Source organism: Thamnophis elegans, unplaced genomic scaffold (genome assembly GCF_009769535.1).
Source record: "Thamnophis elegans isolate rThaEle1 unplaced genomic scaffold, rThaEle1.pri scaffold_300_arrow_ctg1, whole genome shotgun sequence".
Taxonomy (NCBI): Eukaryota; Metazoa; Chordata; class Lepidosauria; order Squamata; family Colubridae; genus Thamnophis; species Thamnophis elegans.
Window position 1 is genome coordinate 10,001 of NW_022473771.1, and position 24,460 is coordinate 34,460.

At 45.8% G+C, this 24,460-nt stretch overlaps 1 protein-coding gene across 1 annotated transcript in view; it reads right to left on the minus strand.

Moving 5' to 3' along the window:
• The window catches only part of LOC116523439 (ankyrin repeat domain-containing protein 24-like), a gene marked incomplete at its 3' end in the record, with an annotated part of 27,285 nt that extends 5,141 nt beyond the window's left edge, over positions 1-22,144 (minus strand). Inside the window, exons 1-3 of the mRNA XM_032238557.1 lie at positions 22,058-22,144; positions 18,941-19,371; positions 15,248-15,291 (exon numbers count right to left, since the gene is read on the minus strand). Of these exons, the coding sequence (XP_032094448.1) occupies positions 15,248-15,283 (36 nt within the window). The remainder of the gene's footprint in view (positions 1-15,247; positions 15,292-18,940; positions 19,372-22,057) is intronic.
• Positions 22,145-24,460: the final 2,316 nt, after the last annotated feature.

The window sequence follows — 24,460 nt, forward strand, 5'->3', positions numbered from 1 at the left end:
ACTATGTTCTAGCTTGAAACCCAGGATGGGATCTTGACAATCTGCTTTATCCAAAAGCCTTTCTGGGTACAACTTCCACAATCGTCCTTGAAGGTTGAAGACTCGGAAGTTGTCCAGGACTTTTTGGGTTCCCTTCCTGAAGAGAGGAGACACAATTGTCTCACCTGAGGAAGGCTTTGCGACCAAGTTGACCCCAGCCACACATCACCTCCTTATCAGCAGGGGTACAGATACAGCAGGGAGGTGGCTGGATAAACAGTCTCGAGGATCTTGATGACATCCTCAAGAGTTACTGGGTCAATATCTCCCAACAAATGGAATCAGATGAAGACTTAGGTTTAGGTTTAGGTTTATTCGATTTATATGCCGCCCTTCTCCCAAGGACTCAGAGTGGCGTACAACATGAAACATATAATACAAAAGTTAAGAAGAAATTAAACAGGATATCCCAAACCCAATTAAAATTGACAATGACACATTTTTTTTTAAAAAGAATCAAAATTAAAATTAACAGTAATCAATAATTTGATTTGTTTTGTTCAGGCCAGGCTGGCTTGCTGGAAAAGCCAACTTTTTAGGGCGTGCCGGAAGGACCGGAGGCTGGGGATTATGCGAAGCTCCGGGGGCAGCTCATTCCAGAGGGAAGGTGCTCCCACAGAGAAGGCTCTCCCCCTGGGGGTCACTAGCCGACACTGTCTGGCCGACGGCACCCTGAGGAGGCCAACTCTGTGGGATCGCACTGGACGATGGGAGGCTACTGGTGGCAGCAGTACTTTTTTCAAGAGGCAACGGACTTTCTGGCCCAGTTACCAGAAAGTCCAGTTGCCTCTTGAAAAATCACCTTTGAGACAACCATGAACTGGAGAATCTCCATAGACAGATGAAGCCTCAATCAACTCCCTTAGGACTTGGCCAGTCAAGGGTTCAACTCAGAGTAATCTACTCACTGTACCTGTTACGTGCTTAGGATATATATATATATTTTACAAAGACTATTGAGATGTTCTTATAGCTCATTCTTATCTTCAGAACAATGTGATTGGACAGTCACTGGATCCACAAAATGGAGGGACTTCAGAGGAGAAAGTCAAGGATTCAGACCCACACTCATTTCAGACAACAATGAAGGCATCGGTTGAACCTCACACAAAGACCAGCGTTCCTCCACCTCGACAACTTAAAGATGCATCGACTTCAACTCCCAGAATTCCCCATGCTGACTGATGTCCATGCAAGTTCAAGTTGCCGAAGTTGAGGAACGCTGCACCAGATCCTGGTGTTCTTGGGCTTGGGCTGAGCCAACGTGGAGGAGTAGAATTTGTCCAACCACCAACTCAAGTGTCTTCGCTTCCCCTTTTGAACGACAATTTCTTCCTAAAAAGAAGAACATTTGGGTACACGCAAGAATCTCCATCACAAATTTGTCCAGCCCACAACAGCAAACACTAAACCTGGTTTTGCAAAGCCCTCAATCCCTGTAGACCAGGGAAGTGCAGTCAGGGGAGGCAGAGCCTCACCACTGTCATCATGAAAAGAAAAAAAAATGTAAAAGGAAAAAGGCAAGAGCTGAGGCCAGGCTGAGCTAGTTGCTGCCAGAGTCACTGTAGATGACTCTGCTTAGTGCTTAACTGTTTAAAAAAGCCTCCAAAAAAGCGCCCTCTACAGGAGGAGGCAGGAGAACGACGTGCCTCATCTAGTCTGACTTTAGGCGTTTTATGATCACTCGAGCAGAGTTAAGCAAGGGTTAAAAGCCTAAAAATTCCTGACGTAGATGAGGCACGTCATTCTCCTGCCTCCTCCTGTAGAGGGCACTTTTTTAGAGGCTTTTTTAAACAGTTAAGCAGAGTCGTCCACACGGTGACTCTGGCAGCAACTAGCTCAGCCTGATCTCAGCTCTTTCCTTTTTCCTTTTACATTTTTTTTTCTTTTCATGATGACAGGCAAGAGCAGAGTTGAAATCCTCTCTGAAACAGCTGGAAAAGGTACGTGTGGGTCGGAGGGAGGGGGAGGAATTCAAACTTCATCCTCAAGTGTAGATCCCTCCCCAAGTGTAGTTTGATTGCAGGCAGAGCCTCGTTGCCTTTTCAAACACACACACACACACACACACACACACACACACACACAGCTGGATAAAACTATATAAGCCCAGATTCACTGATTACAAGTTTGAAAAGGCAACGTGGCTCTGCCTGCAATCAAAGGCTCGGATCGGCTCCAATCCAACATCTGTGTTTGCGTTTGTTTGAGAGAGAGAGAGTGAGAGAGGGAAGGGGGTAGGAGAGATAGTCCAATCCAACTTCTCTCTCTCTGTGTGTGTGTGTGTGTGTGTGTGTGTTTGAGAGAGGGGGGAGGGAGGGAGAGAAGGAGGAAGGAGGGGGAAGGAGAAGAAAAAGAATGAAGGAAACTTTTTCACAAAGGAGAAAAACAAATGCTGTTGCTTTAAATCGGAACTGAGCATGCCTGGTTGTGGAATTCTGGGAGTTGAAGTCCACAAGTCTAAACAAAATTTGAAACCCCCCACTCTGTCAGTGCCTCGCCAGCCATAAACCTCACCGCACGTCACTGCTGTAGACACCCTACATCTTACCTCCACATCTACAAACCATATATTGCAGCTTGACATGATGGTTGATCCTATCTAGTAAGAATACAGAAAGCTAAAAAAAAAACCCACAAAGCTAAGCAGGATGTTATCTGTTGAGTCTTGTTTATACTGTATTATTTGGAGGGAAAGGGGGAATCTTTAGAAGTGTCTGCTATGTTATTATCTGAAATGATCTAGGACAGTGTTTCTCAACCTTGGCAACTTGAAGATGTCTGGACTTCAACTCCCAGAATTCCCCAGCCAGCATTCGCTGGCTGGGGAATTCTGGGAGTTGAAGTCCAGACATCTTCAAGTTGCCAAGGTTGAGAAACACTGATCTAGGATCTCCTGTTTGAGCATGTGGTTGGACAAGAATACCCCCTTTCCAACTCTTATATTCTATGTTCTCCAAAGGACTTCAGGGCAGAACAAGAAGCAAGGGATGGAAACTAATCAAGGAGAGAAGCAATTTAGAACTAAGAAGACATTTCCTTATAGTTAGAACAATTAATCCGTGCAATATGACTTGCCTACAGAAGTTGTGAATGCTCCAACATTGGCGGTTTTTAAGAAGAGATTGGACAACAATCTCTCACTAACTGTGAGAGGGATCTTGGAGTCCTAGTGGACAACCATTTAAATAGGAGCCAGCCGTGTGCAGCAGCTGCCAAAAAAGCCAACACAGTTCTAGGCTGCATCAACAGAGGAAGAGAATCAAGATCACGTGAAGTGTTAATACTGCTTTATAATATAAGCCACACTTGGAATATTGCATCCAGTTTTACGGTGTAAAAAAGATGTGGAGACTCTGGAAAGAGTGCAGAGAAGAGCAACAAAGAGGATTAGGGGACTGGTGGCTAAAACATATGAAGAACGGTTGCAGGAACTGGGTATGTCTAGTTTGATGAAAAGAAGGACTATAAGAGACATGATAGCAGCCTTCCAATATCTCAGGGGTTGCCACAAAGAAGAGAGAGTCAAACTACCGTGTTTCCCTGAAAATAAGACAGGGTCTTATTTTCTTTTGACCCCCAAAATAAGCGCTTGGCCTTATTTTCAGGGAGGTCTTATTATTTCTGAGGTGCAGGAGAGCGTGGTCACCTCGTGACTTGCTGCTGTGTTGCAATATTTTCAGGGAGGGCTTATCTTAGCGCATGTGCTCAAAAGCCCGATTGGGCTTATGATCTGGGGAGGTCTTATTTTCAGGGGAACAGGGTCTTCTCCAAAGCACCTGAGGGCAGGAGAAGTTCTAGAAGCAATCTAGAACTAAGAAGGGATTTCCTGACAGAACAATTAATTCGTGGAGCAACTTGCCTCCAGAAGCTGTGGATTCTCCAACACTGGAAGTTTTCAAGAAGAGATTAGACAACCATTTGTCTGAAATGGTATTGGCCCGCAACTTGGGTGTTCTCCTGGACCCGCAGCTGACACTAGAACATCATTTGTCAGCTGTGACCAGGGGAGCTTTTGCCCAGGTTCGCCTGGTGCACCAGTTGCGGCCCTACCTGGACCGGGAGGCACTCCAAATGATCACTCATGCCCTCGTCACCTCAAGGCTCGACTACTGTAACGCGCTCTACATGGGGCTGCCCCTGAAGAGTGTTCGGAGACTACAGTTGGTCCAGAATGCAGCCGCGCGAGCGATACTGGGTGTACCTAGGTCAGGGGTGGGTTTCTTGCCCCGTTCCAACCGGTTCGGTTGGAACGGGGCCGGCGGCGTCCTCGTGCACGCGCGTGGCGCACTCATGCGTACTAGCATCTGTGCGATGCTCCAGCTGCTCCTGGAGGATCGCGCAGGCGCTGTATGCGTCCTGCGCATGCGTGGAAGCGCAGAACTCGTCAAAACAGGGTAAGGACCGCGGGCGGGCAGGTGCGCCCTTCGCCGTTCCCGGAAGTTACTTACTTCCGGGTTCGCCGACCAACTGGTTCGCAGGGACTGCCATGAACCGGTTGAAACCCACCCCTGACCTAGGTACACCCACACCACACCTATCCTCCGTGAGCTGCACTGGCTCCCGATTGGTCTCCGAACACGCTTCAAGGTGCTGGCTATTACCTTTAAAGCCCTACATGGCCTAGGACCTGGATATCTCTGTGACCGCCTCCTGCCACATACCTCCCAGCGCCCAATAAGATCGCACAGGGCGGGCCTTCTCCGAGTACCGTCGTCTACGCAGTGTCATCTGGCGGCTCCTCGGGGGAGAGCCTTCTCTGTAGCTGCCCCGGCCCTATGGAACGAGCTACCCCCTGAGATCCAGACGCTCCCCACTCTCTCGGCCTTCCGTAAGTCTGTTAAGACCTGGCTGTTCCGGCAGGCCTGGGGCTGCTGATCTTGATTGACCTTCAGCCCCACTAAGATCGAGTGTATGTTTTGTCCTTCTTTTAACTTGTTTCTGTTTTGTATTTTAAACTTTTTTTTCTTAAATACTTTAAACTGTTTTTTATGTAAGCCGCCCGGAGTCCTTCGGGATTGGGCAGCATACAAATCTATTAAAATTGGAAATTGGAAATTTCCTTGCCTGGCCCCATCCAACTCTGCTATTCTGTCGTTCCTAAAGAACAAAGTACGTTTGATGGTTTAAGATAGAAAAATCCGGGGGCTACTGGCTAAACTGGTCAACTGGAAGCAAGGGCCAGCCACTTCTGCAAAGCTGCCCAAATGCTGCATTGGTGCCTTCGGGACAGTCTGGGAGTGAAGATCACCCTGAAGGAGAATTTGTTTCGCTTCAGCAGGTTTTGCAAATCCAGCCACCGCATGGGTTTTCACCGACGGAAAATTTCCACCCTTCCTGCCTCCAACCTTGCAAAGACCAAATTGCCCAGCTGTTTTGGAGTCATCTTCTGGAATAACCCAATTCCGATGCAAATGTCCCTTTTTTTTTTTCACCCTGACCTACCTGGCCAGGTTGAGAGATGCCAATGCAGAGACACGCAGGCAGAGAGTCTCATTGCAGAGAGTCTCACCGGCATTAAAAGCATTAAAAGCATTTGGAACTGTATTGATGGAGATGTGACACCTTTAACTCCAAGAAATGCAGATAGCAAATATTCTTAGAAAGAGAAGACGGGGTCTATTTAAAAAGACCAGAGAGTTTGAGAATATACCTGCTGCCTGCTGCCAATTACCTCCTCTAGACCGATTAGATCCCACAGATTAGACCTCCTCCGAATTCCATCCGCCAGCCAGTGTCGACTGGCGACTACCCGGAGGAGAGCCTTCTCTGTGGCTGCTCCGGCCCTCTGGAACGAGCTCCCCGTGGGGATTCGAACCCTCACCACCCTCCAGGCCTTCCGCAAAGCCCTTAAAACCTGGCTGTTCCGACAGGCCTGGGGCTAAAGAGCTGTTGCCCCCGTCTGGAATGGTATGACTGTTGTGTGCTTTTAAATTATGTATTGTTATGTTCGTCTTTTTTATTCCCTGTCTGTACCCCCCTTCCCTGATTGAATTGTGAGCCGCCCTGAGTCCCCTTCGGGGAAAAGGGCAGCATATAAATGTAATAAATCCAATCCAATCCAATACCGAGAAAAGCTGAAATGAAATTGGCCCAAAGGTGCTTTTTTTTTTTTCAAAAGGCAGCCGGGCGTTGTTATTCCTTGAAGACATTTTGCTTCTCATCCAAGAGGCTTCTTCAGTTCTGACTGAGTGGTGGAGGAGGAAAGAACGGCAAGGAATAGAAATCCTTCTGCTCTCCATCGTTCAATTAGAACTGAAGAAGCTTCTTGGATGAGAAGCGAAATGCCTTCAAGGAAAAACAGTTGCCTTTGGGGTGGGGGGTGGGGAAGCACCATGACCTGGATGGCTGAGAATCTCCACAAGCCATGAAATCAAATTAAAAGTATTGGAAGGGTTTCAATACTTTTGAAAGTTGAAACTAGAGGGGATTGATCGCAGCTGATGAAGTGATCTTGGCTAACCCACTCCTAACAGGGATGACCATGAACCAGTGGAACTCCTTGCCACCAGAGGTTTTGAATGCTCCATGCCCCGGGGGTTTTTAAGAAGAGATTGGACAACCCTTTGTCTCAAATGGGATAGGGCTTCCTTCTTGAGCAAGGGGGGTGGACTAGAAGACCCCACAAGGTCCCTTCCAACTCTCTTATTCTGTTATACATCATCTCTAAGCCAAGCCTACTTCACATGTTTGTGGTGATGATAATAATAATGGAGGGGCAGAGGAGGAAGGGAACCAGGCAAAAATTCTTAACAGCCCAAAGCAGTGTTTCTCAACCTTGGCAACTTGAAGATGTCCGGACTTCAACTCCCAGAATTCCCCAGCCAGCATTCGCTGGCTGGGGAATTCTGGGAGTTGAAGTCCGGACAGCTTCAAGTTACCAAGGTTGAGAAACACTGGCCCAAAAGAACCAGGAAAGCATCCTTAAACAGGGATATTCATGCCAAATGGAAAACATGAGATTTCTCTTGAACTGAATAATAATTATTCTTCTTCTTCTTCTTCTTCTTCTTCTTCTTCTTCTTCTTCTTCTTCTTCTTCTTCTTCTTCTTCTTCTTCTTCCTCCTCCTCCTCCTCCTTTTCTTTTTCTTCTTTTTCTTCTTCTTCTTCTTCCTCCTCCTCCTCCTCCTTCTTCTTCCTCCTTCTTTTCTTTTTCTTCTTCTTCTTCCTCCTCCTCCTCCTCCTCCTCTTCCTTCTTCTTCTTCCTCTTGCTCTTCTCCTCCTCTTTCTCTCCCTCTCCTCCAACGCAACCCATAGGAACAGCGCAACTGCCCTCCTCGCCTTGCTACACACCGTCTCCCCTTTCCCCAACCTCGGTCCCTTGCAACGCGAAACACTTGAAACGAAACGTATCTCGTACAGCTGCTTGGAAACCAGCGCACGTACGCACGGGACACACACGGGAGGGTCTGGGGAGATGGGGAAGGAATGGCATCAAGAGCTTGGGGAGGCGGGGGGGGAGTGAGGAGGCGGGTGGGGGGGCTATCGGAAGGCAAAGGACCACGGAAGGAGGGAAGGGTGGGGTGCGGGGGGGGGAGATGCAGGGGCGCAGAACATACCACAAAGGGGGAGGCAGCGCAGAAGCAGATCTGCTTCATGGTTCCCCCGAGGAAGTAGCGGGTCGCCATCCATCCAACCTGTCTGCCCCCCAGGCCTGGTGCAGAAAGAAGGGGGAGCAAAGCTGCAAAGGGGGAGATGCTCAGGGCGGCTGCCGGGCGTTATAGATGGGAGCAAAAATGGTCCAGGTAGCTCAGCTGCAGCGCACAAAAGGCCCTGGGGCGCAGCAAGTGCAGGATTGGCTCCCTCTAGTGGCTGAAAGCAAACACACACACCAAACCCCAGCTCTCTCCCCCCCCCTCTCTCCCTCTCCCTCCCTCCCTCCCTCCCTCCCTCCCTCCCTCTCTCTCTCTCTCTCTCTCTCTCTCCCATCCACACTGATGCTTTTTTCATCAGAATAGAGCTGGAAGGTACCTTGGAGGTCTTCTAGTCCAACCCCCTGCTCAAGCAAGAGGCCTCATGCCGTTTTAAACAAGTGGCTAGCCGTTTTTTTCTTAAAAGCCACAACTTTGGGTGGCAAGCTGTTCCGCGGGTTAATTGTCCTCCCTTTCAGGAAACTCCTTTTAAATCCTGGGGTTGCTTCTCTCCTCGATTCGTTTCCATCCGTTGGTTCTCATCCTGCCTTCTGGTGCTGTTGTATGTTTTTAAATTATGCATTGTTCTGCTTGTTTTTTACATTTTTGTCTGTATTCCCCTTCCCTGGTTGAGTTGTGAGCCGCCCTGAGTCCCCCTCGAGGGAAAAGGGCGGCATATAAATGTAATAAACTGAACTGAACTGAACTGAACTTCGGAAAATAAGTTGTCCCGCTCTGCTTTGCGGCAGCCCCTCAAATATTGGAATGTTTAACCGATTAGCAGAGTTGGAAGGGACCCTGTAGGTCATCTAGTCCAACCCCGTGTCCAAGCAGAATAACCCTACACAACTTCTGACAGTCGGCAGTCCGGTCTCTTGAAAGTTTCCAGTGCTTACCAATCAGGTTAGGGATATACAGGGCGGGGCATAACCTTTTCCTAGGGGGTCACAGCAACACTTGTAATAACAACACAAATAATTCATACACCATTCGAAAGCCCATCAAAAACTGAGTTTATTGACACGATTTAATAGTCAGTATGACCACCATTAGCCCTTCGAACAGCATTCAAACGAGGTGGATAAGAACACAACAAATCTTCAAACAGTTCCGTTCGATTTTCCAGATTTTTCAACACAGTTTCCAAATTCATTCTCAAAGTTTCAACCGAATATCGATTTTGACCTTGCTCCTGAATCATCAGAGCTTCCACTTCATCCTTAATTATGGCCCCAATGTTCTCTGCCGGATTGAGATCTGGCGAATTTCCCGGCCAGACGTCATTGCCCCAAAATTCGACATTGTTGTCCTTTAACAATTGCTGAGTCGCATTTGCACGCATGCAAGGAGCTTTGTCATGAAGAAAGACAGCCTCACCAACCACCAAGACATTGTCTGGATCACTGAGAAATGGAATGACATTCTCCAATAAAATTTTCTCACGGAAATAACTGCCATCCCAGGATTCCCCTTTATCCTTCAAAACCCAATGCAGTTTCTTGGCTGTGAAAATGACGAAAATCCCGATGCAAGTCGGATTGCGAACGATTTGTCGATATCGTTCATGTTTGGCGATGTCGTCGACGTCTTTAGCCCAAATTCGATCGTTCTGGAAATTCGGTTTTCGAATGGCATAAACGAAGAATTCGTCAGATGGCGCCAAATGAAGAAAATCTTCCTCGGTCCATTCAGACAACCAATCGCACAACCAAAGCCGATCTTGAACGTGTGTTTGAGTTTTCAATGGTTTGCAAATGACGTGGAATGGCTTCAAACCTTCTCGTTCTCGATATCGGCCGATTGTCCTTTGATCAACTCGTTTTTCCACGAATTTGAAGGATTTCTTGGGCCACTTTTCGGTTTCCTTTTCGTTGTTTGCGACTGCCAGTTGCAATGATGGCTTTGCTTTCTTGGGACAGTTGCAGAGGACGCCCTTCTCCAAATTTTGTGAAACATTCTTGGGCTGTTTTGTTCCAATTATCAGTAACCCAATCCGGATGACGTTTCAATTTGTTTGCAATCCATTTTCGATTGATAAACGTCGCTCCAGCATCGCGAGCCTCTCGAAAGGCAATGCATTTTATTCTGTCAATGATCCTTTGTTCTTCCGAATCGAATTTTCCAGCCATTCTTAAAGCAAATTTAACATTTAATAGCTCATTCAATTCAGTTTTTTATGGGCTTTAAAATGAGGTGTCGCGGAAGTTGTAAACTGCTGTCGATCTTGCTGTGACCCCCTAGGAAAAGGTTATGCCCCGCCCTGTAGTGTGGGAAGATATGTAAGAACCGAGGTGGCGCAGTGGTTAGGGTGCAGTACTGCAGGCCACTTCAGCTGACTGTTATCTGCAGTTCAGTGGTTCTAATCTCACCGGCTCAAGGTTGACTCAGCCTTCCATCCTTCCGAGGCGGGTGAAATGAGGAACCAGACTGTGGGGGCGATATGCTGACTCTGTAAACCGCTTAGAGAGGGCTGAAAGCTCTATGAAGCGGTATATAAGTCTAACTGCTATTGCTATTGCTAAGATATAGCCAGCTTGGGGAAAATGTGGCTCTTAATCAGGCCAGATTCTTCATTCTAAGTTAGTAGATGTAGTCCTTGGCTTACGGCCACATTTGAGCCCCAAAACTCCATCACTAAATGAGACATTTCTTAAGTGCCTTTTGCCCAATTTTATGACCTTTCTTGCCACTGTCGTTAAAGAGAGTCATTGCAGCTGCTAAGTAACACAATTGTAAAAGGTAAATCACACGGGATACTGTAATACAGGGAGTTCTCAACTGACAATATTGAACATTTAGTGACCATTCACAGTTACAACGGCACTGCAGAAAAGTGACTTATGACCGTTTTTCACACTTACAGGGGTGACATGATGTCAGTCTTCCAATATTTGAGGGGCTGCCCCAAAGAAGAGGGGGGGCAACTTGCTCTCCAAAGAACACGAAGGCAGGACAAGAAGCAATGGGTGGAAATTAATCAAGGAGAGAAGCAACCTGGCATTAAGGAGAAACTTCCTAACAGTGAGGACAATTAACCAGTGGAACTGCTTGCCACCAGAAGTTGTGGGAATGAAACTGTTTACTTATGTAGTAATAGAAAGTTATAGTTATTGTTCTGAAGTTTTTTTTTCTTGTTATGACATAGAGCACTATTCACATGATATATAAAGGACAATAATGATCTCAATGTATAAGAGTGGGATGATTTGAACACTTTGGTATAATTGTATGTAGTGACCATTTTATATTAGAAAGATCTTTGTTTATTAAACGGACCAATGATGATGTAATGAACAATTGATATACATATGAATTGAAATACTTAACCACTGTATGGATTAATAATTAATCATGGAAAACTATTCTTGGAACTCCGGATGATTGGTGACATTATGGTTAATTGAAAATATGAATGTATATTATAAATTAATGGGAATTCTTTGTTCTAATCTCCGCTTTTTCTTCCTTAGAGATAGGTGGTCCTATAATACTTTAAAGACTCATTGTTATTTGATAGATAATTATGAATTCAAGGAAATAGGATTGTTACAAATGAAAGAATATTAATGGTCATTTGAACACATAATGCTCAATGAGAGTGAAACATTCAGTTATGTTTAATGCAAAACCAGTGATGTTATTCTTAATCTTAAGAATTGATGTACAAAAACTTGTAACCAAACGACATGCTTGATGAAATGGAGGAAAGTTGTTTTTTTTTTCTTGCTTTTGTTTTGTATGTGGTTTTTTTTTAAGAAAAAGAATTAAAAATATATATTTTTTTAAAAAAGAAGTTGTGGCTGCTCCATCTGTGGGAAGTTATCATCCAGCCCTCTCCCAGAAAACTGAAATATCCTATGAAATATTGAAAAGGCAGAATATTTCTCTGGATATGAAAAGAAAGAAACATGTTTTAAAAGACAGAATAGGTGCCTGTAGCTTCCTGCCCATCCCCACTGTTAATGGGCCATTAAGAAGGACAAGCTAGTCCCTTTTACATAATAAAGACTTCTCCACTGCAGCTCCAGGGGGGGATGGGAGTAAAGGCATGATAATATTGGCCCTTTACTCAACTGACCACATGGCATCTGAGAACTCAACTAAACCTGGAGAGTAGCCCCCTGCATGGGCCCTATGGGAGTCTGACAACCAATCAGAATACATTTCTTACACAGGAACAGGAAACAGAGAGGTGGGACTGAACAGGGTATAAAAAGCCTAGCAAGCCCCTCCCTCAGCCCTTCTCTTCTTCTCCACCAACATTGAAGCATGTAATCACCTTTTCTGTTCAAGGCTCAAGCCATGTTGTCCTGTCCAACAATAAACCATCTTTCCAAGCAGCCTCCATGTCCCCAGTGTCTTTTTCCCCACTTGGAGCCGAACCCAGAAGGACATTTCTTTCCTCACATCACTGGAGGTTTTCAAGAAAAGATTGGACAGCCACTTGTCTGAAATATTAGGATCTCCTGCTTGAGCAGGGGGTTGGACTAGAAGTCCTCCAAGGTCCCTTCCAACTCTGTTATTCTGGCCTTGATGTTCTATGGCCTAGTGCTCTGTTGAAAGATTTTGATGCTGGGAAAAGTGAAAGGAACAACAAGAAGAAAAAGGAGACCACCAGTCAAAAGAGGGACTGACTCCTTTACAGGGACAATGGAAGAAGACCTGAAGGGTCAGGATCTGGACAGCCCTTTCTCTCAGACTGCTGAGTGTCCAGACTGGCTCGATGGGACCTCATCAAATCAATCAGCCTTGGCAGCTCGAGCTATTTTTAATCTTAATTCCTCAACAGCAGGGATTTCCCCCGTTGCATTAAAGATGAGTAAATTGTTCTTGGCTATTAGAAAGAACCCGGAAATTCAATGTAGAGCAAAGTAAAGTCCTACACTTAAGTGAGAAAAACCCAAAGTATATAGACTGGGAGAAACCAGGCTCAATAGCAGTGACTGTGACAGGGGTCTTGGAGTCTTAATGGAAAACCAGCTAAATAGGAGCCAGCAGTGTGCGGAGGCAGCCAAAAAAGCCACTGCAATCCTAAATTGCATTAACAGAGAGATACAATCAAGATCAAGGGAGGTACTAACACCACTCTATAAAGCCTTAGTAAGACCACACCTAGAGTACTGCACCCAGTTTTGGTCACAACACTATAAAAAAGATGTATAGAAAGAGAGCAGAGAAGAGCAACCAGGATGATGAGGGGACTGGAGACTAAAACATACGATGAACGGTTGCAGGAACTGGGCATGGCTAGTTTAGTGAAGAGAAGGACCAGGGGAGACATGACATCCAATATTTAATACAATGCAATACAATACAATAGCAGAGTTGGAAGGGACCTTGGAGGTCTTCTAGTCCAACCCCCTGCCTAGGCAAGAAACCCTATACCATTTCAGGCTATCCAACATCTTCTTAAAGACTTCCAGTGTTGGAGCATTCACAACTTCCGGAGGCAATTTTTGTTCCACTGATTAATTGTTCTCACTGTCAGGAAGTTTCTCCTCAGTTCTCAGTTGCTTCTCTCCTTGATTAGTTTCCACCCATTGCTTCTTGTTCTGCCCTCAGGTGCCTTGGAGAATAGTTTGACTTCTTTGTGGCAACCCCTGAGATATTGGAACACTACTATTATGTCTCCCCTAGTCCTTCTTTTCATTAAACTAGACATTCCCAGTTCCTGCAACCGTTCTTCATATGTTTTAGTCTACAGTCCTCTAATCATCTTTGTTGCTCTTCTCTGCACTCTTTCTAGAATCTCCACATCTTTTCTACATTGTGCCGACCAAAACTGGATGCAGTATTCCAAGTGTGGCCTTACCAAGGCCTTATAAAGTGGTATTAAGACGTCATGTGATCTTGATTCTATCCCTCTGTTTATGTAGCCTAGAACTGTGTTGGCTTTTTTGGCAGCTGCTGCACACGGCTGGCTCCTATTTAAATGGTTCTCCACTAGGACTCCAAGATCCCTTTCACGGTTACTACTGTTGAGCACGGTACCACCTATACTGTATCTGTGCATTTCGTTTTTCTTGCCTAAATTTAGAACCTTACACTTTTTACCATTGAATTTCATTTTGTTAGATAGGGCCCAATGTTCAAGTTTGTCAAGATCCTTCTGTATCTTGAGCCTGTCTTCTGGAGTGTGGGCTATTCCTGCCAGCTTGGTGTCATCTGCAAATTTGATGAGTTCCCCATTTATTCCCTTATTCAAATCATTGATGAAGATGTTGAAGGGCCTAAAGCAGAGCCTTGGGGTCCCCCACTGCATACTTCTCTCCATGAAGATGCAGTTCCATTGAGGTCTACACGTTGAGTGCGGTTGGTCAGCCAGTTACAAATCCATCTGGTGGTGATGCTGTCCAACCCACATTCTTCTACTTTATCTAGTAGTAAGTTATGGTCTACCTTATCAAATGCCTTACTAAAGTCCAAGTAAACTATATCGATGGCATTCCTCTGGTCCATTAATTTTGTCACTTTGTCAAAGAATGCAATAAGATTAGTCTGTCATGATCTGTTTTTGACAAACCCATGTTGGCTTTTGGCTATTACTTTGTTTACTTCTAGGTGTTCGCTAATTCGTTGCTTGATTATCTTTTCCAGAATCTTTCCTGGTATTGAGGTCAGGCTGATAGGTCTAAGGTTTCCTGGATCTATTTTTTTTTCCTTTTTTGAAGATGGGAACCACATCAGCTCTTTTCCAGTCCTCTGGCAGTTCCCCGGTGCTCCAGGATCTCTGAAAGATACAGTTCAGTGGTTCTGGGATCTCGTCTGCCAGTTCCTTCAGAACCCTGGGGTGCAATCCATCCGGTCCTGGTGATTTGAACTCGTCTCGGGTAGACAGCTGCTCACATACCATTTTCTTCCCTATTTCAACTTGTGTTCAAGTTGAGGGGCTTTCACAGAGAGGAGAGGGTCCAGCTATTTTCCAAGGCACTCAAATGTTGAACAAGGAATAATGGATGGAAACTGATCCAGGAGAGATTCAACCTGGAAATAAGGAGAAATTTCCTGACAGTGAGAGCAAACAACTCATGGAACAGGAGTTGCCTTCAGAAGATGTGGGAGCTGTATCACTGGAGGCTTTCAAGAAGAGACTGGACTGCCATCTGTCAGAAGTGGTGTAGGGTCTCCTGCTTGGGCAGGGGGCATTGCAGAGGTGATATTCATCAGGTTCTGACCAGTTCTGGAGAACCGGTAGCAGAAATTTTTAGTAGTTCGGAGAACGGGCTAATATCACCTCTGGCTGGCCACGCCCCCATCTATTCTGTCTCCCGAGTCACAGATGATCAGGAGGAAATGGGGATTTTGCAGTACTCTTCTCCTGCCATGCCCACCAAGCCACGCCCACCGAACCAGTAGTAAAAACTTTTGAATTCCACCACTGGGGGGTTGGACTAGATGACCTAAAAGGTCCCTCTTCCAATTCTTTTAATCTGATACCTGGAGTCCCTGCTCCCGTTTACAACCTGTTTTGCAGGATGGAAGGCTGCAAGAAAATGGTTCCGGGTTTTAATCCCGATCTTAGAAAACTGGCAGGGGGCTGAAAATAGGACAGACCGCCAATGGTGGCTTATACTCACGTCACCCTTCTTGAACCTGGCCTTCAGGCTCTTCATGTTGGTCTCTGCAAGACACAGATCAAGAGGTTAAGGTTCATGGTGCCCACCAACCACAAGAGAGCAGGGAGTCCTCGCAATGGAGCCCGATATTTCTGTTGCTGAATGTGACAGGCATTAAGTGAATTCTACCCCATTTTACCACCTTCCTTGCCACCGTTGTTAAGCGAATCCCTGCCATTGTTAAGTTAGTCACACAGTTGTGAAGTCAGTCCAGCTTCCCCATTGTCAGGAGGTCGCAAAAGGGGGATCAGGTGACCCCAGGACACTGCGACCGTCAGAAATATGAGTCAGTTGCAAAGCATGTGATTTTGATCACGTGATCCTGGGTAGGTTGCCTTGGTCGTAAGTGTGAAAAATGGTCATTGGATGCTCTTTTTTTTAACGCCGTTGTAACTTCGAACGGTCGCTAAACAAACAGGTAGTCCTCGATTTATGACCGTAACTGAGTCTAGCAATTATTGTTATAAGTCATGATGGTTCTAAAGTAGGACACCACATGGCCAGACCCGTTTTTATTGCCTTGTTTTGCAGTTGGTCATTAAACAAATGTGGTTGTAAAGTGAACAACATGGGGAAAACAAATCCACTTAACGACCCTCTGACTAATTTAACAATTGCAGTGATTCACTTAACAAAGGTGGAAAGAAAAAGTCGTAAAACAGGGCAAGACTCCCTTAGAAAATTCCTCACTTAATTCATTAATTAATGTTGGGCTCCATTGAGATCATAAGGTGGAGTGGTGGGGTGGCCTAGAGGTGGAGCGCTTGCCTCACAATCAGAAGGCTGTGAGTTCGATCCTAGGTAGAGGCAGATATTTCTCTCTCTGAACACAATGGGACTGTACTGTATCCACTGAACAAAACTCCTCATTGGCGACAGGAAGGGCATCTGGCCAGGAAACAGTCTTCTAGCTCCATTCAGTTGCCCGGACTCCACCCCGCAAGGGATTACGGGGTTGTTAAAAGAAGATGGTTGTGGTCGTAAGTTGAGAATTACCTACATTTGCTATCGCTGTTTTGCCAATAAACAGAATTAAACTTCCGGCCAAAGTTGAATTATATACCCGGGTTATATGGAAGTAACCCTAACCCTGAAAATGGCTATAAATTCCAGCCGGAAACTTCAAAACTGGATCATCAGTAGCTTTGCAGGGATCCATCGTAACTTGGAACAGTCATAAGTACAATACAATAAAATAGCAGAGTTGGAAGGGACCTTGGAGGTCTTCTAGTCCAGTGTTTTTCAACCTTTTTTGTGCAAAGGCACACTTTTTTCATGAAAAAAATCACAAGGCACACCACCATTAGAAAATGTTTAAAAAATTTAACTCTGTGCCTATATTGACTATATATAAAGTGTTTTTCCCACGGCACACCTTACACTATGTCACGGCACACTAGTGTGCCACGGCACAGTGGTTGAAAAACACTGTTCTAGTCCAACCCCCTGCCTAGGCAGGAAACCCTATACCGTTTCAGACAAATGGCTATCCAACATCTTCTTAAAGACTTCCAGTGTTGGGGCATTCACAACTTCTGGAGGCAACTTCTGTTCCACTGATTAATTGTTCTAACTGTCAGGAAATTCCTCCTCAGTTCTAAGTTGCTTCTCTCCTTGATTAGTTTCCACCCATTGCTTCTTGTTCTACCCTCGGGTGCTTTGGAGAATAGCTTGACTATCTTTGTGGCAGCCCCTGAGATATTGGAAGACTGCTATCATGTCTCCCCTGGTCCTTCTTTTCATTAAACTAGACATACCCAGTTCCTGCAACCGTTCTTCATATGTTTTAGTCTCCAGTCTCCTAATCTTCTTTGTTGCTCTTTCAATACAATAGCAGAGTTGGAAGGGACCTTGGAGGTCTTCTAGTCCAACCCCCTGCCTAGGCAGGAAACCCTATACCGTTTCAGACAAATGGCTATCCAACATCTTCTTAAAGGCTTCCAGTGTTGGGGCATTCACAACTTCTGGAGGCAACTTCTGTTCCACTGATTAATTGTTCAAACTGTCAGGAAATTCCTCCTCAGATCTAAGTTGCTTCTCTCCTTGATTAGTTTCCACCCATTGCTTCTTGTTCTACCCTCAGGTGCCTTGGAGAATAGTTTGACTCCCTCTTCTTTGTGGCAACCCCTGAGATATTGGAAGGCTGCTGTCATGTCTCCCCTAGTCCTTCTTTCTCTTAAACTAGACATACCCAGTTCCTGCAACCGTTCCTCATATGTTTGAGTGCCTGGTGGGGAGACGGGCTGAGGAATAGTAGCTTAAGGCATTCGCTGGCTGGGGTATTCTGGGAGTTGAAGTCCGGACATCTTCAAGTTGCCAAGGTTGAGAAACACTGGCTTAAGTCATAACTGAAATCAAACTGTGCCACGCAAAACAGGGCACGGATTCTCACAGGGCACTTTCCCTTTTTCTCTTCTGAGTCTTCGAATCTCTCGGTTGCTCAGGGATCGTCCCCTGGGATCTGCAACCAGGAAATTGGATCTCTCGTGTTTTGGTCTCAGGAGATGCTCAGCCTCCGTCGTCCCCTTGTGACTTAATTAGGATCAAATTTTCCATCCCCGTCAGAAGACGGAGATGGTTGGCAACCTTCCCTTTGATCAGGTGGGCCTCTGTGGAATCCGATTGTTTACCCAACAATCTCAAACTCTTTATTCAAATTATTCTCCTTATCAAACCCCAGGAGGGCGGGAAATCTACCCGGTAAAGTTTTGGCTTTAGGAAAGAGAGAGCCGTTTTGGAGGAGAGGGACAAAAAGGACAGTAGTCCTCAACTTGAAACAGTTCATTTAGCGACCATTCAAAGTGACAGCGGCCCTAAAAATTGTGACTTACGACCATTTAGCATCCCCACAATTGCATGATTGAAATTCAGATGCTCGGCAGCTGGTTCCATTTATACTTATATATTTATACTTGTCTTTATATTTTTTATATTTATATTTGTATTTATAGTTTTTTATTTTTTATTTTTATATTTTTTGTATTTATATTTATATTTTTATACTTGTATTTATAGCTTTTATTTTATATTCATATTTTATATTTATTATATTATTTATATTTGTATTTATATTTTTATATTTTTATACTTGTATTTATAGTTCTATATTTATATATTTTATTTTATATTATTTGTATTTATTTATATATATATATATATATATATATATATATGTTTATATTCATATTTTATATTTATTATATTATTTATATTTTTATTTATATTTTTATATTTTTATACTTGTATTTATAGTTTTATATGTATATTTTTCATTTTTATATTATTTGTATTTATATTTTTATACTTGGATTTATATATTTTATTTTTATATTCATATTTTTATATTCATTATATTATTTATATTTGCATTTATATTTTTAAATTTAAATTTATATTTACATTTATATTTATTTACAATTACTGTTGTGAGTCATGAGGATTCTAAAGTAGGACACCACAAATATAAATATAAAATATTTATATGTCCTTTTGCCACCACCTGACAAGTAAAGTCAACAGGGGAGCGAGACTCACTTAACAACCAGGTGACTAACTTAACAACTTCAGCGATTCACTTAATAACCGTGGCAAGAAAGATCGTAACACGAGGCAAAACTCGCCCAACAATTGTTTCGCTTGGCAACTGAAGCTTACCTGTGTGATCTCTCGGGATGGGGTTACGAGCCGGTCTGGTCTTTCGACTGAGGTCCCATGGAGATCTATCCTTGGACTGGCGTTTTGATGCAGGTGGGCTAAACCCACACCATGGCAAAGGTGTGTTCTTACAGTTGGCACACCTGGCTGCAAAATGATTTCAGGATATCCCTGGCTGCCGGTCGGCATCGAGGGGGGGGAGGGCAAACTCACCAATTGGAGATCTGTACAGCGGGGGGTGGGAGTGGAGATAGCGCAGCTCTTTGTCTTCCTTGAGAATTAATGAGTTACCTGTCGCAGGTAACCCAACTCCTCTCCCAGGTAATGTAGCTGATACCTCTGCAGTTGTCTTGGTGTTCCACAGAGCGCAAAAGGGAACCAAAGATAATACATCGCTCTGGGCCTCAGTAGGATTTGGATTTCAGGTGGTGCTGCGAATTGCAAAAGAATATTAGTGTACGGCAGTACAGATAATCCTCGGCTTATGATCATTCATTTAGTGACTGAATGGCACCAGGGGTGGGTTCCTGCCAGTTCTAACCTCTTCTATAGAAGAGGTTCCACATATCTACCGTGCCGTTTAGAACCGGTTCCAGCTCCCTCCCTCCCCCCGCCCTCACTGTCCGCACATCAGGGACGTGCAGTCACTAGAGGCAGGGGAGGCGGGGCCTCACCAGTCTCCTCAGGAAAAGGAAAGAATTTTAAAGAATTTTTAAAAAATAATTAAAGCCAAGATAGTTGCTACCAAATTCCAAGCCACAGTGGCTTGGAACAGTGCTTAGTGTTAACTGTAAGAGGAGGCCAGAGAACTTGGGGCCTCCTTTGCATAAGGAATTTTTCGCCTTTTAAAAGTTAAGAAAGAGTTAAAAAGCAAAAAAATTCATATGCAAAGGAGGCACTGATTCTCCCGCCTCCTGATCTGGGAGCAGCGAATCATGTCTTGCACTTGAGCGACTGTGCAATCGAGGGTGATTCTGGAGAGGTTGCTCTGGGCCGCCAGTCGCCATTTCTTCAGCAGCAATTTCTTCTCTGCCCGGCATTTTCTACTGGGCGGCTTGGCGCCTTTGCTGCAGACCCGAGTCTTGGTGGCTCCCGCGATGCAAAGTGCCCCGCCAAGCACCGACATTCCCGCTGCCCCGGCCTGCAGCCAGCCCAGCACCGAGCGGGGAGGAGGAGGAGAAGAGCAGTTGTAGTAGAATGAGGAGACAATGAAGCCAAGCGATGCAATATAGGAAAGGTTTATTGAATGCGCAGGTTCAAACATGCCAAACAAGCATCAAAAGTTTGAACCCCGAGGGGTTCTTAAAGCCATACATTTATAGTGCAGATTACGTCATCATCTATAGAGGCAGTATCTAAGCATATAAGGTAACGAGAGGAACCAAAACTGTCTATGCCAGATGGCCAACAGTTACTATTCCTAAAATATACATGGTCAGCACCTTATAGATCATGCGTGACAAAACAGGACACATCTTGTAAGATAACAGGAAACTCCCTGTCTGGGTCTACTTGTTCCCAGATGTGTAAAAATATTTACTGCCACTTCAGCAACTGTCAGCAATTGTTTTCTGCTTAATGGTGCAAAACCTCAGCTTTAATCAGAGTACTTGATATTAAACATGGTCTATAGAACTATGACTCATAATTGGGTCTTTTAGCCCACCTTAGTGAGTCCTTGTGCCGGCCAGCTGGCCAGGCGGGGAGCAGGTCGGGCAGGGGTTGGGTGGGCTGGCTGAAGGTCGGGGCAGCAGGATTGTTCGTCGGAGGAGGCGGAGGGGCAAGGCGGTTGCGTCCCACCACCTTGCCCCCCCCCCCGCCACCTCCGACAAACAATTCTGCTGCCCCAGCCTGCAACCAGCCCAGCACTGAGCGGGGAGGACGAGGAGGAGGAGAAGAGCGGTGAGTCCTTGTGCCGGCCGGCCGGCCAGGCGGGGAGCAGGTCAGGTGGGGGGTGGGTTGTCTGGCTGGCTGGGGAGGGGGGATCATGGCCTCGTCCTCCCTGGGCTGGCTGCAGGCTGGGGCAGCAGGATTGTTCATTGGAGGAGGCAAGGCAGCAGAGCGTGGCAGCAGCAAGAAGCAACACCCTCGCCGCTGTGTCCGACAGGCGTTTCGCGTTTATGTCCACCATAAATGCGAGACGCCTGTCGGACACAGCGGGGAGGAAGTTGCTTCTCGCCGCTGCTGCTCTCTTGCCTCACCAACGGTAACCCTCACCGCACGTCACTGCCGCACATCATGAAGATGAAGAGCGAGAGGAGGAATTCTGGGAGTTGAAGTCCACAAGTCTTAAAGCTGTCAAGTTTGAACACCCCTGGGGTTTTTTTTTTCTAAAGGGTTAGGGGTCCAAGGGACTTGTAACTTGACAGCTTTAAGACTTGCGTGCTTCAAATGCCAAGAGTTTCTGAGCCAACATTTTGGTTGCTAAACAAGAGAGTTGTTAAGTGAGTTTCACCACATTTTACAAGTTGGCCACGCCCACCCAGTCACATGACTGCCAAACCACTCCCACTCAGACACATGGCTGGCAAGCCACTCCCACCCGGTCACATGGCCAGCAAGCCACTCCCACAAAGCAGGCCACACCTACAGAAGCGGTTCTAAAAAAAATTGAAACCCACCACTGAACGGCACCGAAAAAGCCCACTTGGGACCATTTTTTACACTTACGGCCGTCACAGCAATCCCCGTGATCACAACATCCAAATTCACAATCTTGGCAACTGGCATGGACCTATGACGGTCGCGGTGTTCCAGGGGGGGGGGCATGTGATCCCCTTTTGTAACTGGCTGACCAGTCTATGGGGAAGCCGGATTCCCTTAACAACCGGGATACTTAATTTAACAACTGGAACCATTCGCTTAACAACAGTGGCAAGGAAGGTCGTAAAGTGTGGGAGGGAATTCACTTAACTGTCTCGCTTGGCGAGAGAAATCTTGGGCACCATGGTGGTCACACGTCGAGGATTTCCCATATATCTTTTTGGGGTCCCATAATTGCAAGTAAACTTCAAATTTCAAAAGAATATACTATACGGCAATGGAGGCAGTCCTTGACTTACGACCATTCATTTAAGAGCTCTCGGAAGTTACAACAGTGCGGAAAAAGTGACTTACAACCAGTTCTTGCCATTTCGACCATCCTGCCATCCAGAGGTGGTATTCAGCCGGTTCTGACTGGTTCTGGAGAATATTTAGCGGAAATTTTTGAGTAGTCCAGAGAACAGGCAAATACCTCTGGCTGGCCTCGCCCCCATCTATTCTCTGCTTCCCGAGTCCCAGCTGATCGGAGTCCCAGCTGATCGGCTGGGTCTTCTTCAGTTGCCCTGCACATGAGAACGGAGATGGAGAGCAGGTTAGTGGGGCTGTAAAATTGAGACCTTTGATCTGTTTGTTCCCTTCACAGCAGGGCCAATCGTGAGAACAGAGGAAAGAGATAATAAGGCTGATTTTAGCATTTGAGATCTTTTCTGAAGGAATTATTTTCTATGCTTCCTTTCTTAAATTAAAAAAAACCCTGCATTCTGTTTGTGGGTGATGGCTTTAGAGATTTTATTTTCTACACCTTGGTAATGTTTCAGTGTGATTTCTTTCTGCCAAAGACCCAAGAGATATAGTTAAGATTAACTGCTGGACGGCAGATTGAAGGTAATGCAAATTTCATTTTGCATTTAAAATTGTATCTCTGTGTGTAGTTTTCTTCCCCGTCCTCCCCTTCTTTTTCCTGTGATGAAAGAAACGTCCTTCTGGGTTCGGCTCCATGTGGGGAAGAAGACACTGGAGACATGGAGGCTGCTTGGAAAGATGGTTTTAATGGTGGACAGGGCCACATGGCTTGAGCCCTGACCAGAAAAGGGGATCACACGATTCAATGTTGGTGGAGAAGAGAAGGGAAGGGAGGGCTGAGATGCTGAGTCCCTGGTTTTATGCCCTCTCTGGCCTTCGATCTTGATCTTGTATTCTGATTGGTTGTCAGACTCCCATGGGGCCATGCAGGGGCAACTCTCTAGGCTGCGTTTTGAATCCCAAGTTTGGTTGAGTTCTCAGGTGCCATGTGGGGAGTTGGGTAAAGGGCCAATATTATCATGCCTTAATCCCATCACTCTGGAGCTGAAGGGGAGAACTCTTTATTATGTAAAGGGACTAGCTTGGCCTTCTTAATGGCCCATTGACAAAAGTGGGGGGAGGCAGGAAGCTGCAGGAAGTCTCTCTTTAAAACATTTCTCCTTTTCACATCCAGGGAAATATAATATTCTGCCTTTTCAATATTTCCTAGGATATTTCATTTTTCTGGGAGAGGGCTGGGTGATAACTTTCCACACTACAAAGCTGGGGAACTGTGAATTCAAATCCTGCTTTGGCCATCACTGCTGGCTGGGTTGTATTGGGCTGGTTATTTTTTTTTTCCTCCTAGGAGGGCGGCATCAGGAAACTGTGTATCTCTTGCCAAAGAAAAACTGTTGGCCCCCATCTAGGCAGTTGCTTGCAACATTCTTTCCCTAGTATAGGTTACAACAGGGGATTTATTTAATTTTCCCAAATTTAATTTTCTGGGAAATGTTATTTCAATTTTCCTCCTGTTTTCATGATAGCAGGACTCTAGAACCAGTGATGGCAAATCGTTTTTGGCTCATGTGCCAAAAGTGGGGGGAGCCCGGGGGGGTTGTGTGTGGGCGCGCCACACCTATAATGCTATGCACACGACCCCAGCGCGCATGCGCGCACAACCAGCGCTCCCCCCGTTTTTGGAGTGCTTTTTTCGCCCTCCCCAGGCTTCAGAGGCTTTATAGGAGCCTGGGGAGGGTGAAAACAGCCTCCCCTGCCCCCCCCCCGAGGCCCTCCGGAGGCTTCAGGAGCTTCCCTGAAGCCTCTGGAGCGTGAAAAACCTGCCCCACAGCCGAGGTGGCACAGTGGTTAGGGTGCAGTACTGCAGGCCACTTCAGCTGACTGATATCTGCAGTTCAGCGGTTCTAATCTCACCGGTTCAGGGTTGACTCAGCCTTCCATCCTTCCGAGGTGCGTGAAATGAGGACCCAGACTGTGGGGGGGCGATATGCTGACTCTGTAAACCACTTAGAGAGGGCTGAAAGCCCTATGAAGCGGTATAAGAGTCTAACTGCTATTGCTATTGCTAAACCGGAAGTTCAGGAACGCACCTCTGGGTCGCTCGTAGGGCCAGTTTTAGCCCTCCGGAGCATTCAGGGGCCTTCCGGAGGCTGCCCTGAAGGCTCCAGAAAATCGGAGGAACCCTGTCCAGGGTCCTCCACATCCTCCAGAGCCGACTCAGAGAGCACCTCGCTGTCGGAGTCTGGTGGCACCTCTAACGGCTCCTGCTGGGCCACAACAGTCATCAATGTCTTTTAGTTAAGGGATAATCCAAATAACATAGTCCAGTATCGTATAATCAGTTCAGCATTCAAAGTTTGCTAGCAGTTGCAAAACTTACAATAGCTCACGACACTTTCTAACAGCCATCTTCCCAAACACTCAGATCAGATCAGCCCAGCATCTAACAAATAG